We start from the raw sequence: 13560 nt of genomic DNA on the forward strand, positions 1-13560 counted from the left end.
TTCTAACAGCAGTTAACAAACTTAGGATAGTTTGTTACACACACAGTGCCTGTGTATATAAAACAGTGTGTATCGGCACCAAACCAAGACACTAAATATGCAAAAAGACGTTCAACGTCATTAGTCATCAGAGAAATGCAAATTAAGTTCAGAATGAGATGATCACTTCACACCCACCAGAATGGCCAAGATGGAAAACCCCTGGACTTTGGTGTTGGCTGTGGAACGGCTGGAAGTCTCCGGCACTCCTGGTGTGAGTGTAAATTGGCCTGACCACCTCGGAACGCTGACAGTGTCTGCTCGACTGAGAATACGCACACCCCATGTGATCCGGCAGTTCCCCCGAAGTCTGCGTGTAAAAATGTGATCAGCAGCACTGCTGTGGGACAAACGGATAAACTGCAGCTCGGGCTTGTCCTGTGGAGGCGACTCTGGGCAGTCAGGGCGGGCAGAGCGCGGCGCGTCCCACAGGCGCGACCCGAGCAGCGGCAGGAGTCCTGTGCGAGACTTTCTGCTCTCTGCAGCGCCCGTTTCTGCGTAGTTCAAAACAGACCCAGTTCCTCCTTGGCGGTAGAGGATAAGTGGTGACGAGGACACGGGAGGGCTGTTGCCGGAGGCTCTTGCTTTATTATTTTTTTTAAAAAAAATCTGGGTGGTATCCACAAGGATATTTACACCGTGTGAAAATATGTCAAGCCGTGTGCTTACACGGTGTGCTCGTGGCGGCCCGGGGGGCTCGGCGGTTTAGCCGCCTTCAGCCCACGGCCTGGGCCTGGAGTCGGGGATCGAGTCCCGCGTCGGGCTCCCGCATGGAGCCTGCTGCTCCCTCCTCCTGTGTCTGTGTCTCTGCCCGCCCCCCTCTCTCTCTCTGTCTCTCATGAATAAATAAAAATTTTTAAAAATTAAATAAAAAAATAAAATGTGTGCTCTTCTATATATTTGTTGAACGCCAACAGATGTACTTAAAACTACAATAAGGCCATTCTTTTATCTTTCAGGATGGCAAAGAAAAATCTTGGTAGCATCAGGAAGGCAGGTTGTGGAAACACACACACCGGTGGGAAGTGAGTGGAAACCATTCCGAGGAGGGAGGGTTAGTCAGTGTTTATCAAAATTAAAACTGCACATATCTGGGCTCACTCCCAGGGACAACTCGCACATGTACGAATGGCACATACAAGGACTTGTTTTGGGGCTTTGTGATACGTGTTCTGTAGGGGACGAGTTAAATAAATTATGGCATGTCCACAAAATGGAATGCCTGATAGCCACTAAGGAGAATGAGAGAGTGGTACAGGTACTAATAAGGAATGCTCTCTAAAGATCAATGAATTAGGGACGCCTGGGTGGCTCAGCAGTTGAGCATCTGCCTTCAGCTCAGGGTGTGATCCCGGGGTACCGGGATTGAGTCCCACATTAGGTTCCCTGTAGGGAACCTGCTTCTCCTTCTGCCTGTGTCTCTGTCTCTGTCTCTCTCTCTCTCTCTCTTTCTCATGAATAAATAAATAAAATCTCTAAAAAATAATAAAAATAAAAAATAAATGAATTAAAAATAGCAAGTTGTAGCATAGTGTTTACACCATGATATTATTTGAAAAAAATATATACATGCACATGTATACACTAATACATAAAATGTCTATTACATGGATATAGAAAGGCACTTTCCTATTCATAGACTGTCTCTAGGAGGCATGTGAGAGCCTAGTAGCAGTGGTTAGATCTTCTCTGGAAGATCTAACTGGATGGCCAGGTGGTAGGAGTGGGAGGGAGGCACCTTTGCGCTGTATACTCCTTGCATCTTTAGAGTACAGAATTGTACTATGGGAATATATCTGTTAAATATTAATTTTTAAAACAATTGTTAAAAATCCTACAGAAAAGTGTTTTGCAGGATACCACTGTATCGCTTCTCAGTAAGTCTGGTATGGCCACATTTTTTTTTCACATTGAAACAGATCTCCGGTTTAACACCAGATGACACAGTTGGCTTTGCATGTGGGTGCCAAGATGTATGGGGGAAAAGTTCCCCGTGGCAAGGTGCTCACACTGCTGGGTGTGTGCAGTGAGCTGACGGGCAGACGGCAAATTCAGACGTCCTATGTTGCGCCCGCTTGCAAACACAGCACTCCTTGAATGGGGTGGAGGGCCCTCCCTGCTGCTTGTAGTGTAATTTTTCTTTTCTCAACATCTATAAGTTGGATTCAGATTAAGTTAAAAGTGATGCAACTCTCCTGCTTCCTTTTGTTCTTTTTTAAAATGTAATTAAGATCAAGCTATGAATATAACATCTGCTTTTTATGTCTTAATGTACCAAAAGCATTTTCCCATGCTATCAGAAATTGTTCGTGAGAATGTGCACAGTTGAATAATATCACATTACTGAAATGTGTCCTAATTTGTCTAATCAGCCCTCTTTGGACATTTACGTTGTTTAAATGTTTTGCTCTTCTTGAAAATATAGTGAGGAACCATCTTTGTGCATTGGTCTTATACTACCATATTTAATTATTTCCTTGAAGTAAAATTGTTGAGTCAAAGGGTTATGAACATTTTTATTTTTTAAGATTTTATTTCTTTATTGGCGGGGGGGGGGGGTGCAGAGGGTGAGGGAGAGAGAGAGTCTCAAGCAGATGCCATGTGGAGCACAGAGCCCAACGTGGGACTCAGTCTTGTGACCCTGAGATCGTGACCCAAGCTGAAATCAAGAGTCGGATGCTCAACGAACTGAGTCGCCCAGGTGCCCCTGAACATTTTTAAATACTCTTGAGATAGAGTGCCGAATTGTCTTCTGGAAGCTTCTCAGTTTGTACTTCCACAGCACCTTTGCCAGCTTTGGTATTCTAATGCCAAAAATGTCATTTTTATTTAGAAAAAATTCAGTCTTAATAATCTTACCAACACGTCTGAATGATACACCAGGAGTCAGGGTGGAATGTCAGTGTCTCCTTTCAGCATGAACAGAGGTTTGGAATACTTCCCCTGTGTTGGCTGGAGTCGTGCAAATTCCTGTCCATCTGCGCCCATAGACACTAGGACCTGAGATAGACTGCTTACTGTCCCAGTAGCCCCACTTCCTTACCTGGAAATTGGGAGCCAAAGGGGCCACCCCTGGCCACCTGGGCTAAACACTGCACAGGCTCACGAGGTGCCCCGGGCACAGTGACGTGGAGCCCCAGAGTTGCTCTCCTTGGTGGCCGTGCTGTTGTTTGGGATTCAAACAGTTTAAAATGTAAAAAGCTCCTAAAATTATTATTTGAACACTTGAGCTTAATTAATTTTGGCTGTTATTTCTAGGTGGAGGATGGAAATACAAATGATTTTTACTTTCCGTGTTTTTCTTTATTTTCTGTGTTTTTTTTCTGTAGTTGAAAATTCAAATTCACTTGAACTATACGAATAGGTGTTATTTTTACCCTCAGTAGATAGACGGGTCTATGTATTATAGATCTTCTGTTTATATATTATACAATATTACATGTATTAAAAATAGAAGACAGACAAAATACTCTTTCAGCATAAGAAACTACGGGGAAGTTTCTTGCGGAAGAGGTCTTAGGGAGGCTGCCATTTAACAGGTAGGGAAGATGAGGTCTTGGCTCTCACATTGCCTAGCAAAATAAGCACTCAAATATTTATGGATTTGGTTGAGTACTAAATATTTATCTCTACGCTAGTAATGTTGACTATAGCAACCAATACCAAATTCATTTGAACTATACAAATAGGTGGTGACAAAATAATTTATGTACTATATTGACCTATTAGGACATAGCATGTTTTAATGTGTTAATATCAGATTAATATGAGGACTTCAAAAAAGTCTGATAGCTGCATGGTAATTTAAAACTTTAGGAATGGGACGCTTGGGTGGCGCGGCGCTTGCGTGTCTGCCTTCGGCCCAGGGCGCGTTTCCGGGAGACCTGGGATCGAGTCCCACGTCGGGCTCCCTGCATGGAGCCTGCTTCTCCTGCTGCCTGTGTCTCTGCCTCTCTCTCTCTCTCTGTCTCTCATGAATAAATAAAATCTTAAAAAAAAAAAGAAAAAAAAACTTGAGGAAGTAAGTTGAATGCCAAATCATAAGCCTTCTGATCATATATTTAAGATTCAAGATGTTAAAGAAAACCCCAAATGTACATTGAACCATCACTGCATTCAGCTGTGTCTGAAGAGTGACTTGGTACACTGAGCGCTTGTGCCAGCTTCTCCTTAAGGAACAAAAATCTCCACCTTGATTTGGGACCCACAGTAAGTTGTTTCCCAAATCAGTAACATACGAAACAGAGCTTATGGCTGGCCCTACCATCGCAAAGCAAATGTTTGTTTTGTTGCAGTGATGGAAACATTTCCATTGGTGAAGCAAATATTTAGAGCTGAAAGAAACATTTGGGCGGCCAGGATGTGTCAAAATAGAACAGATGCCTGCCTTTAAAAACACACACACACACACAAACACACACACACACACGCAAAAAGAAAGAAAAGAAAGCCACCTTGTTCTTGGCTGCTATGATTACAGCCACAATGGGTTAAGCAAGAAATTAGAAAATGTGGATAATATTCTAATCCCAGTTTCTGGGCCCAGCTCTGCACCTTTTTTCTGTCTTGGTTTTTCTCTTCCAGAAAATGGGGATAACCGTTTTAAGTGATTTTGCTCAGGATTCAGGGAGGCCCCCCCCCCCTCTTCCAGATAGTCTCTGTTCTTAAAAAATAATTTATCCCTTTGAATGGTAAATGGAATACAGTTCCTAAGGACAGACAGTGAAAAGTCTGCCTGCAGGCTCTGTCCCCAGCTACCAGTCCCCTCGCTGTCTGTAACCAGCGTTACCTGTGTCCTGTTTTATGCCTGTTCACACAACTAAATAGGTGTGTTTGTGGGTGTAGATGTATACATTCTTTTTTTTTTTTTAATAATAGAGGTTCTGTATACCATTTACCTTGTTTTCACCCTATGCTTCATATATATTCTTTTTATTTTTCTTCTTTTTCAAGACCATTGATTCTAAGAATTTGCTTATTAAAAATGTGCTAGGTGTGTCAAACAGTAGAGGGGAGCAGGCATGTCAGGCTGCTTGTATTTGACACACACACCCCCACTGCTGCCCTGTAAAAAAAACTTATTGTTGAGAATCTGGATCTGCCTCTGGGGCTCACCAGGGGCTGTGGGTGAGTCACTGTCCCTCTCTGTGTCCTTTTTCTCTTGATTTTAAAACACAAGAAAAAGGAAAGGAAAAGAACAGATCAACCAGATGAGCTTCAGCTTTTCTTCCAGATCTGAATCTCTTGTTTCTTGGTATGGTTGTTAAAAGGTGGGGAAAAAAAAATTTTTTTTTTTTTAAATACACTTCTCTGCTTCTTCTAAAACAGGAGCAGGATTCAAGTATAATTAAAAGTGCTTATTAATTTGGTTATTCTGCGTATGCACAAACATAACTTTGGCTTATCTGGCCCTTGGCATCCAAGTAGCTATGATTCCTAATTATCACGCCCTTCAGGCTTTAAAGACACAGTTCCTGCCCCAGGACTTGTTCGGGCGCAGGGCTGACTTCTCAGCCTGTTGCCAGGGCCCTGCCAGCTTAGATGCTGCCCTCCACAGTAGCCGGTGACGGTGTTTGCCGTGCTATGAATCCTTTGGAAGTGATGATCAAATAACAAAATCAACTCCTATTTGCTTTTGTTTTTAATTTAGCGGAGAGGGATTAAAAGGAAAAAAAAAAAAACCTTTAGACTATAGATCTAAAAGCAGACACTGTGGATGCTGATTGGAAGCCCTCCCAGTCTTTCATAGGAGAGATCTCAATTTGTGTTACACAGAGGGGCAGCTCACTTCTGTCTTGTTCACCAGTTATACTACTCCCCAGAGAAGCTCAATAAATTTTATAGGGAAGTTTCCTCCTTCTGCGGAAGGAGCTAAGCTCGGTGACTGGTGTGCCTGAAGTAATTTAGGGCTCCGGGGGACTAACGGATCTGAAGGAAAGGTACAAACTTGTGATCCTGGTCATTGATCCTGCTGAGCGGGGTTCCGTGGCCGGGCTTTGGAATGAAACTGCTCCCCCGGACTTGGGGGACAGCACCGCGCGGACAGCCCCGCATGTCTGGCCGGTGGGGCCTGCACAGCCCGCCGCTGGCGTGCGGGGCTTTTCCCCAGCGGTTTGAAACCTCCAAACTTGGACTTGGCTGAGTTTTTACATCTCTCGTCTGCCTCTCGGAGACGCAGAGAGAGCCTCTTGCACTGCATCAGGAGAGCTGCCTGCCTTCCCTTTTCAGACTTCACGGCGGAGAGAGGCCGCCCGCTTCCACAGGCTCGAAGCTAACAGCGCAGTACATTTTGCACTGGCTTTTTACTCAGTGATTTATACTAGGAGACGTGGCTGGGTGATATCCAGTGTCCTTTTGTCTTTGTGTTTATTTTTCTTGCACATTTAATGTATTTAAAGGATATATTGTCTTTATGGTTCACTGGGATAAGGGGGTGGGGTGGGTGCAAGTTTTAATGAGAGGTCCCCGGCTCCCTGCGTTGAGATGAGAATTATATTCTTGGTTAGGTATCTTTCTTTCTTTCCTTAGGTGGCAGGAGGCAGTGTTTTGCTGCTTTTTGAAATAGCATTTCTACCTAACGATTTTTAGAAGGGTACCGAGAGGACATTGAATTTCAGGGCATCATCAGCAACTTTTCTCCTGTTGTTTGAACTTTCCTCATTTAAGGAGACAGGAAAGTCTCATGTCTTGTTCCTGAATTTACATATTAGCATCAGGATCGTGGGAACCGGCCTAGCATGGCATCAATTTTTATTAAAAAACTCTTTCATTCAGGGGGTAATGATATTTGGAACTAGTTTTCTCAAAAACTGTTTTCACCGCTTGGGAATAGTTAATCAGTAGAGGAGAAAGCACTTGGCTTATTTGCTTAATATTTTAACCGAGTGAATTAGGTTGGGGGGCTGGGGGAGGGGATAAGAAAGTGGGTGGGGGAGGCCCCATAAACAAGGTGATATATAATATTTTTTTTGTTCTCCTTTTAAATAAATACCGATCAGCTTTATGTTCAGAGACAATAGGAGCCGTTGGCTTAAATTTGCAGTTTACTGTATTTATGGCTGTAATATCAAGGTGCTGCCGTCGTAATTTCATGCCCCAATGAGAAGAGCAAGGTCGAAGCAAATGCTTCCATCGGCATCTGCTAACACACTAACTCATAAACAAGGCCCGGCTGGATCAGGTGGCACGGAATAATACAGGCTAATGAAATACAGCACAGCTTTCCATTACTGTTAGTTTTTACAGTGTCGTCATTACGTGTAATTTATGTTTAAAAAATTCAATTTTATACAAGGCACTGGGAAATAGGGGTCTACAGGTCATCCAACGACTTTTAGAGGCTCTGAGAGTCCTTATTGTACTCTACTGTTCCAACGAAATGTTAATAAAATAAAATAAAAATACTTTTTTCCCTCTTCCCTCCCCTAGCCTTCTCTGAGAGAGTTGATTTTTCTTTTAATTTGGGGAGTATTTTTAGCCAGCTGTCTTCTCTGCCTCATCTCCTCTCAGAGTGTGCATGGGGAGATAACTCGTAGTGTTCTCAGAGAGGTGACCCCCGCATGGTTTCTGCGCGTCCCAGATGAATCACCCACGTCCTGTGCACGGGGGACGAAGATGGCCCCGGTGGCCAGCCTGTGACGGCCGCCCTTTGCTGCTGGCCCTCTGGCCCTGTTCCCTGATCCCAGCCAGACTTGACATTTTTATTATAAAACTCAGGCCGGGCTGGAAGTTGCCATTGGGTGTTCATCACCTTGCTTATTTCCAAACTATTCCTACCCCTACTGTCCTGGTTGCTGTTTGACCTACGAGATGCAGGGGATGCTGCTGTCTGCTGTCACCTGTCTTTCTGCTTCACCTGCATAGGGCCAGGCCCCGTGGCAGTGCCCAGCGGTTACTGGGGACAGCATCGAGCTGACTTATTCTGAGAAGCTCTTGCACAGCCAGGTCCCGCAGGAAAAAGTCAGCTCCTCCCAATGCCCGGTTTGTCTGAGTCCGTGGGAAGGGACCTGCAGTGGTAACGCTCCCAGCTCACAAAGTCAACCAGTTTGGTTTTGTTTGCATTTGAACCGAAACCTTTAGAAAAAGAAAACAGATCTGTGTATCTTCTAGGGGATATAAATAAGCAGGTGCAGCAGCTGCCCCCTCCCCCAGGCCTTTCACTTCAGTTGCCACAGCAGTAACAAGGGGCTTTATTAATCAATAGCTTGTAGCTTGCTTGCTCTGTTCTTTTAAAAGAATCCCACCCTGGGGAAAGTGTTGGAAAAGAAATCTTTGGCCAGCTTCTGCACAGGGGCAGCAGCCGTCTCCTTGTAAAGGGCACCGGTTCTGGAAGTAGGTTCCAGAGAACTGAGAGAACAACGAGTCCACGTGGATTCCGGGGTGTGTGTGTGTGTGTGTGTGTGTGTGTGTGTGTGTGTGTGTGTGTGCTTGGGACCTTCGTTTGCATAATGTGAATTGAGACCTCTTGGTTTTGCCAGTCAGGCAGCAGCAGTGGTCTTAAAGGTGAAATGACACTTCCTCTCACAGGCAGGCGTCCTGGCCTCCCGCTCACTTTGGACACGTGCCCTCGCTCCTTTCTCCTCCTCTTGGCCAAAGCTAGCGAGTGGATGGAATAACTGAGCAGGACTTTCTTAGTTTTACTCTCTAGCAGTGATACGTTTTAATTGTCACAGACCAGGGCTGGTAGCTCTTGGAATTGGCAAGTGGCAGAGGTGAAGTTACTGAAAGCATCTCAGTGCAAAGTGCTAGTGATATCGGATAATGCAAACTGACACCCCAGCTAAAAGGAAATCGTAGGCTTTATTGAAATTAGTTAATTCTTCCAAAAGCAGCAGCTAAAGGAAAGACTTGAGGTGGTGCACGGGGGAGGGCAGGAGGTTTGCCCGCCACAGGACGGCGACACCCTTTGCCCCCCGTCTCTGCTCTGCTCAGCCCTTGCTCGGTCCCTCTGCGGTTAGATTATTCCTTGCAGATAGCAATCAACTGGAAGGAAGTGTGTGTGTCTAATTTGCATGAGATTATTTAAAACAACAACAAAAAAAAAGGTCTGCATTAGTCAGGGTGATGGTAAACAACGCAAAGAGATGCCTTTTATAATATAGCCTGTGCCTCAGCTTTCGCAGCCAAATATAATTCACTTCCAATTGGCGGTTTCCTTTATTATTCCTTTTAACCTTTGGGATTCTGCAAGGTCTCAGTCTAAGCTCTCTGCTGTTTGTCTTGTGGGGAGCGGGGGTGGGGAGGGTGGACCTGGATGCCCTGTGTGTGGGTCCTGGGGCAGTCCCTCTTCCCTGAGGGCAGGGTCGATTCAGCGCCAGGAGCACACGGCCATCCGGGTGGATAACTGTTGTATTCTGCAGGAGATGACACCCCTTCCCGCCAAGTCTCCGTGAGTTCCCGATGACTCACCTGAGTGGAGAGAGGCCTGAACCTGGCTGGCCAGTGCCCCACCCCCACCCCCAAGCTGGGGGTGCCCCAAGGAAGAGGGCTGTAAGGGAAGCATAGGCACCGGGTTATGAGAGGCCTTTGGATTTATTGGGAGCTAGAATATTAGAAGGAGACGGGGACAGGGACACTCTCCCCTTGTCATTCTGGGGTTCAGAAAAGTTGTTCAGGTGTCACTTGCAGATAGGATCCTGTGTTGTTTTGGTTTAGGCCCCCAAACACCATTCGCCGGCTCTCACCTGTGGAAGGGGTGCCAGGTGGGGCTGAGAGAGACCATTTTGCACTGTTCTCGACCTCTCACCAGCTGGGAGACTTAAGACGTGATTTCAGAATCTGCCATTAGTGGTTTCTGTGCTAGAGGGGGAGGTCACCGGGGCAGATGGAGAGCCTGCAGCACCATGCCCTGCATCGTGGGGTCTGAGGCCCGTTTCCACCATCCTCCAGCCTTACTTGTTGTTCTTTATCTGTTAAATGAACGCAATGGCTGGGATCATGGTCCAGCTCTGAAATTGTATTATTCAGTGAGATCATGAAAATGCTTTTTTTTTTTTTTTTTTACAAGAAGAAAAGTGATTCATTTTATGTAACTAAATCAAAACCCTGACTCTCTGGAGGACTGGGCATATCAGAATTCCAGCCAATGTAAATTTAGAGCATCAAATGATAAGGTCTCTGAAAAACAAGAGCTTGGAAGGAAGTGCTGATGCCCTTTATACCACGGCCTCGCTAGTGGGCTCGGCTGCAATAATGCAGGGAACATGTTTTATTAGGAAAATAGGCTTCGTAAGAGCTCGGGGCCAGAGGGCAGAGCAGTGGGCAGGGAGCGCTGTCCCTTTAACCGGCTCTGGCTCTCAGGGCCGCAGCACAGCCCCTGACTTACTGTATATTTCCCCAGCGTTAAACATTATCGTACTTGTTTATATTTGAAAGAGCCAAAAGGGAACATGAGAAAGCAACTGAATGCTCCTTTTGGGAAAATTATCCTCATTTGCAGCCAGTGGCTGACAAGGCACATGAAGCACCAGGTTTATGAAATTCCATGGTGTCCCAGTGACCGTCCGTCCTGCTGACGCCGCACGCGTGCCTGCCTCCCCCGCGGCGGAGGATGCACTGGTTAAAACCGTGTCTTTCCTTCGAGAACTCTGAAAGGGCCTCCCCTTGTCTTTGGAAGTTGACCGGCCGGTCAGTCCCAGGTGGATGGAGCCTGAGAGGCGGCGCTGAGTTTTCCCTTCCTGGGGGCTTGGCCGTCTGCCCTGCCTCGGTCTCTCTCGGGGGGCCTTTGTGGCCAGCTGGGGAGCTTGGGAGGAGGAACGCAGCGGCCACATAGCCCCACGGGCCCAAGGGTCCTGTCACCTGCCCTTTCACCTGCCCGGGCGTGTGTTGAGAGCTGAGAGCGGGGTACGCTGGGGCCACCCCCCCCCCCCCGCAGCACTCCACTGGGGCTCCCCCCGGGGGGCGGGGAAGGGGCAGGGCTGCAGTTCCAAGGTGGGGGACAGCCCTCACCTGTTGGGCGGAGGGAGGGGGCCGAGGGCAGGGCCTGACCAGTTGCAGAGGCGCTCGGCCAACTTCCCGGCAGCGGCGTGGGGCCGCGCGGCGTTTGGCGCAGTAACGTGCCCGGTGCATCAGGCCCTGGGCGGAGCGGGCGCGAGCTCGGAGGTGCTGATCCCCGAAGCTCGGGGTATTTCATCCACCCCAGGGGAGCTGCGGCCCGGACCGAAGAAGCCCTCGGCCCTGGTGTGAAGGCCCCCGTGGCGGCTGCACGGGATATGGGACCCCTGGACAGCCCGGCTGGGGGGGGGGCCCTCTGCAGACCTGGCAGTCCCCTCCCCGCGCTGCCGGCCCGGCGCCCGAGCACTTCTGCACCCGCAGTACCCGCTTGGGGGGGGCGGCCCTGTGGGGGGCCTTTCTCACGCCTCTTTCCTGTTCTTCCGCTTGGTTGACACCCTCGTCCTCTTCCCCCAGGGCCCGCGTCCCCGGTCCGCCTCAGCCGCGTGCCCCCTGGAAATGGGTGCTGCCTGGCCCGGTACCCTCCCGTGGGCAGATCCTCTCCACGGGGCGTAGCCACTGCAGGTGGCGCCCTGCTGTCCCCTGCTGTCCCGAGCGCAGTGCGCCTTCCTGTCGGGAGGATTAAAACAAAGGGAAGCAGAAAAGCTAGCCAACGGCGATACAGGCAGCCTCTGCTAGGCTAGAGCAATAACCATCTGAAAGTTTGGGCCTGGCCTTGTTTTGATCTGTTTTCTTGTTTTATTTTCTCCTTTACATTCTATATCCCATTCATACTAATCACAGTCCTGATTTTTCTTTTTATTTCTGCATTTGTCATAAAATAAAGCAAATTATTCCCGTCTTCGGAAACGATCGAGACTAATTAGTCGTCTCACCCAATAATTAGTTTTTTGTTTCCCTGTCTGTTTTCATGCATTATTGTTAGTTTTTCCCCCTCTTTTTTTAACACCATTACAGATTAAAATGAGTCACATTTGCAGTTGATGGTATCTGTTTTCGGGGAAGAATGGAGAATTGCAGTACGGAGCGACTTCAAAAGCAGCAATAAACTCAAGGATAAATTAAGGAAATTGAATGAGCCACATTTGGAAGCAGTGTGGAGGCTAATATTCTGTCGCTTAAGGTTAAATTGCAACTGAGAGAGGTTCCGGAGAATCCGAAATCGGGGAGGAAGCTTACCGGGATCCTAGGCACTCTGTGGCTCCCAGGGTCTTGTCTCAGGGGAGACTTCGTTGCAGCCCGGGACGGTGGCAAAAGGTATTCACCTGCAGTTATGTCCTCTTCTCCCCCCAGGGCTGACAGATGAAGAGATTGATTTGGCTTTCCAGCAGTCGGGCACGGCTGCCGACGAGCCTTCGTCCTTGGGCCCAGCCACACAGGTGGTTCCTGTCCAGCCCCCTCACCTCATTTCTCAGCCGTACAGTAAGTCACCCGCTCAAACTCCTGCTTTAACCTTGACTGGGGTTCAGGATTCCGGCCAGAGAGCAGGGCTTCCCATCTCCCAGACTCAGCAAGCCGGGAGAAACCGGGACTAGTAGACCGTTCTTGGGTTCTTCCAAAAGAATGTGACACACCCAAATCCTCTCCTAGAAAAACTTTTAAATATGCGACAAAGGTTTAAGAAGAGATGAGGGACCAGAATAAATGAGTTTATTGTGTTGTTTCAAATATTTTGGTTACAAGTAAGAACCTATAAAAGTATTTCTTGGTTCTGTTTCTATTTACTTACATCATGCTTTTGCGTGTCACTCTTTCACGAACAAGAACCTGAACGTCTGATTCATGGCTGCATTCTCGTTTGTTCCCTGAAATGACTCCACTCCTAATTTTATTTTTTAAAGTTAATATTAGCAGACTTGGGGTGGCCTCTCCACCCTTCCTTCCTTCCCTCCTTCCCTCCTTCCCTCCTTCCCTCCTTCCCTGTCCTGGCTGTGCCATGTATATTTATGTGGTGACAGTCTGTTAGAGAATTTCAGGTTAAATGTAAAGGTCCTTTTTGAATTAGCTTTTAATTATTACATGAGAACATGACCCGTGTTTTTAAGTGAAGCTGTTTGAAGAATAATGGTTCTTCAAACTACTAATAAGTGTTCAATCTCCAAAATGCAGCCAGAACCCCTTAAGTCACTTATAAAAAGTCTGAAAAGGTTAAAATTACTTCAAAGTGATGGAAAATAGCTCGAGTTTTGTGTCTTTAACATAACTCAGCCTTGGATCTGTTGTCTTTCAAAATGGTTTTTTTATAATTATCTTCATTTTAATTGTCTATCTCAGAAGTTTTAGTTTTTCAAAACACGTTCATTTAAAAGCGTTAGATGCCAGATATTGGAAGGCATAACTTAAAATGCCAGGCTTGTTTTGACCCCCACCACGTGGTCTGGAGTGCCCCTCTGGCCCTTGCTTTGCTGTCTTCCTCACTGGCTCAGTCGGGGGCCAAGGGAGGGGCAGGAGGTGGATCATGATGTCCCAGATCCCATTTAGATATGCCCGTTCTTGAGCTTTCTGGATAGGGCTGAATGGGTGAGATCGAGTAGCACGAGCTCAAGTTCGCCTCATCCGTGGTCACCTTGT

At 47.0% G+C, this 13560-nt stretch overlaps 1 protein-coding gene across 1 annotated transcript in view; it reads left to right on the top strand.

Moving 5' to 3' along the window:
* The window catches only part of PEX14 (peroxisomal biogenesis factor 14), a 139071-nt gene that overhangs the window by 100611 nt on the left and 24900 nt on the right, over positions 1–13560 (top strand). The window contains exon 4 of the mRNA XM_055331209.1: positions 12283–12411. Coding sequence (XP_055187184.1) covers positions 12283–12411 — 129 coding nt within the window. The remainder of the gene's footprint in view (positions 1–12282; positions 12412–13560) is intronic.

This window comes from Nyctereutes procyonoides, unplaced genomic scaffold, assembly GCF_905146905.1.
Source record: "Nyctereutes procyonoides isolate TBG_1078 unplaced genomic scaffold, NYPRO_anot_genome, whole genome shotgun sequence".
Taxonomy (NCBI): Eukaryota; Metazoa; Chordata; class Mammalia; order Carnivora; family Canidae; genus Nyctereutes; species Nyctereutes procyonoides.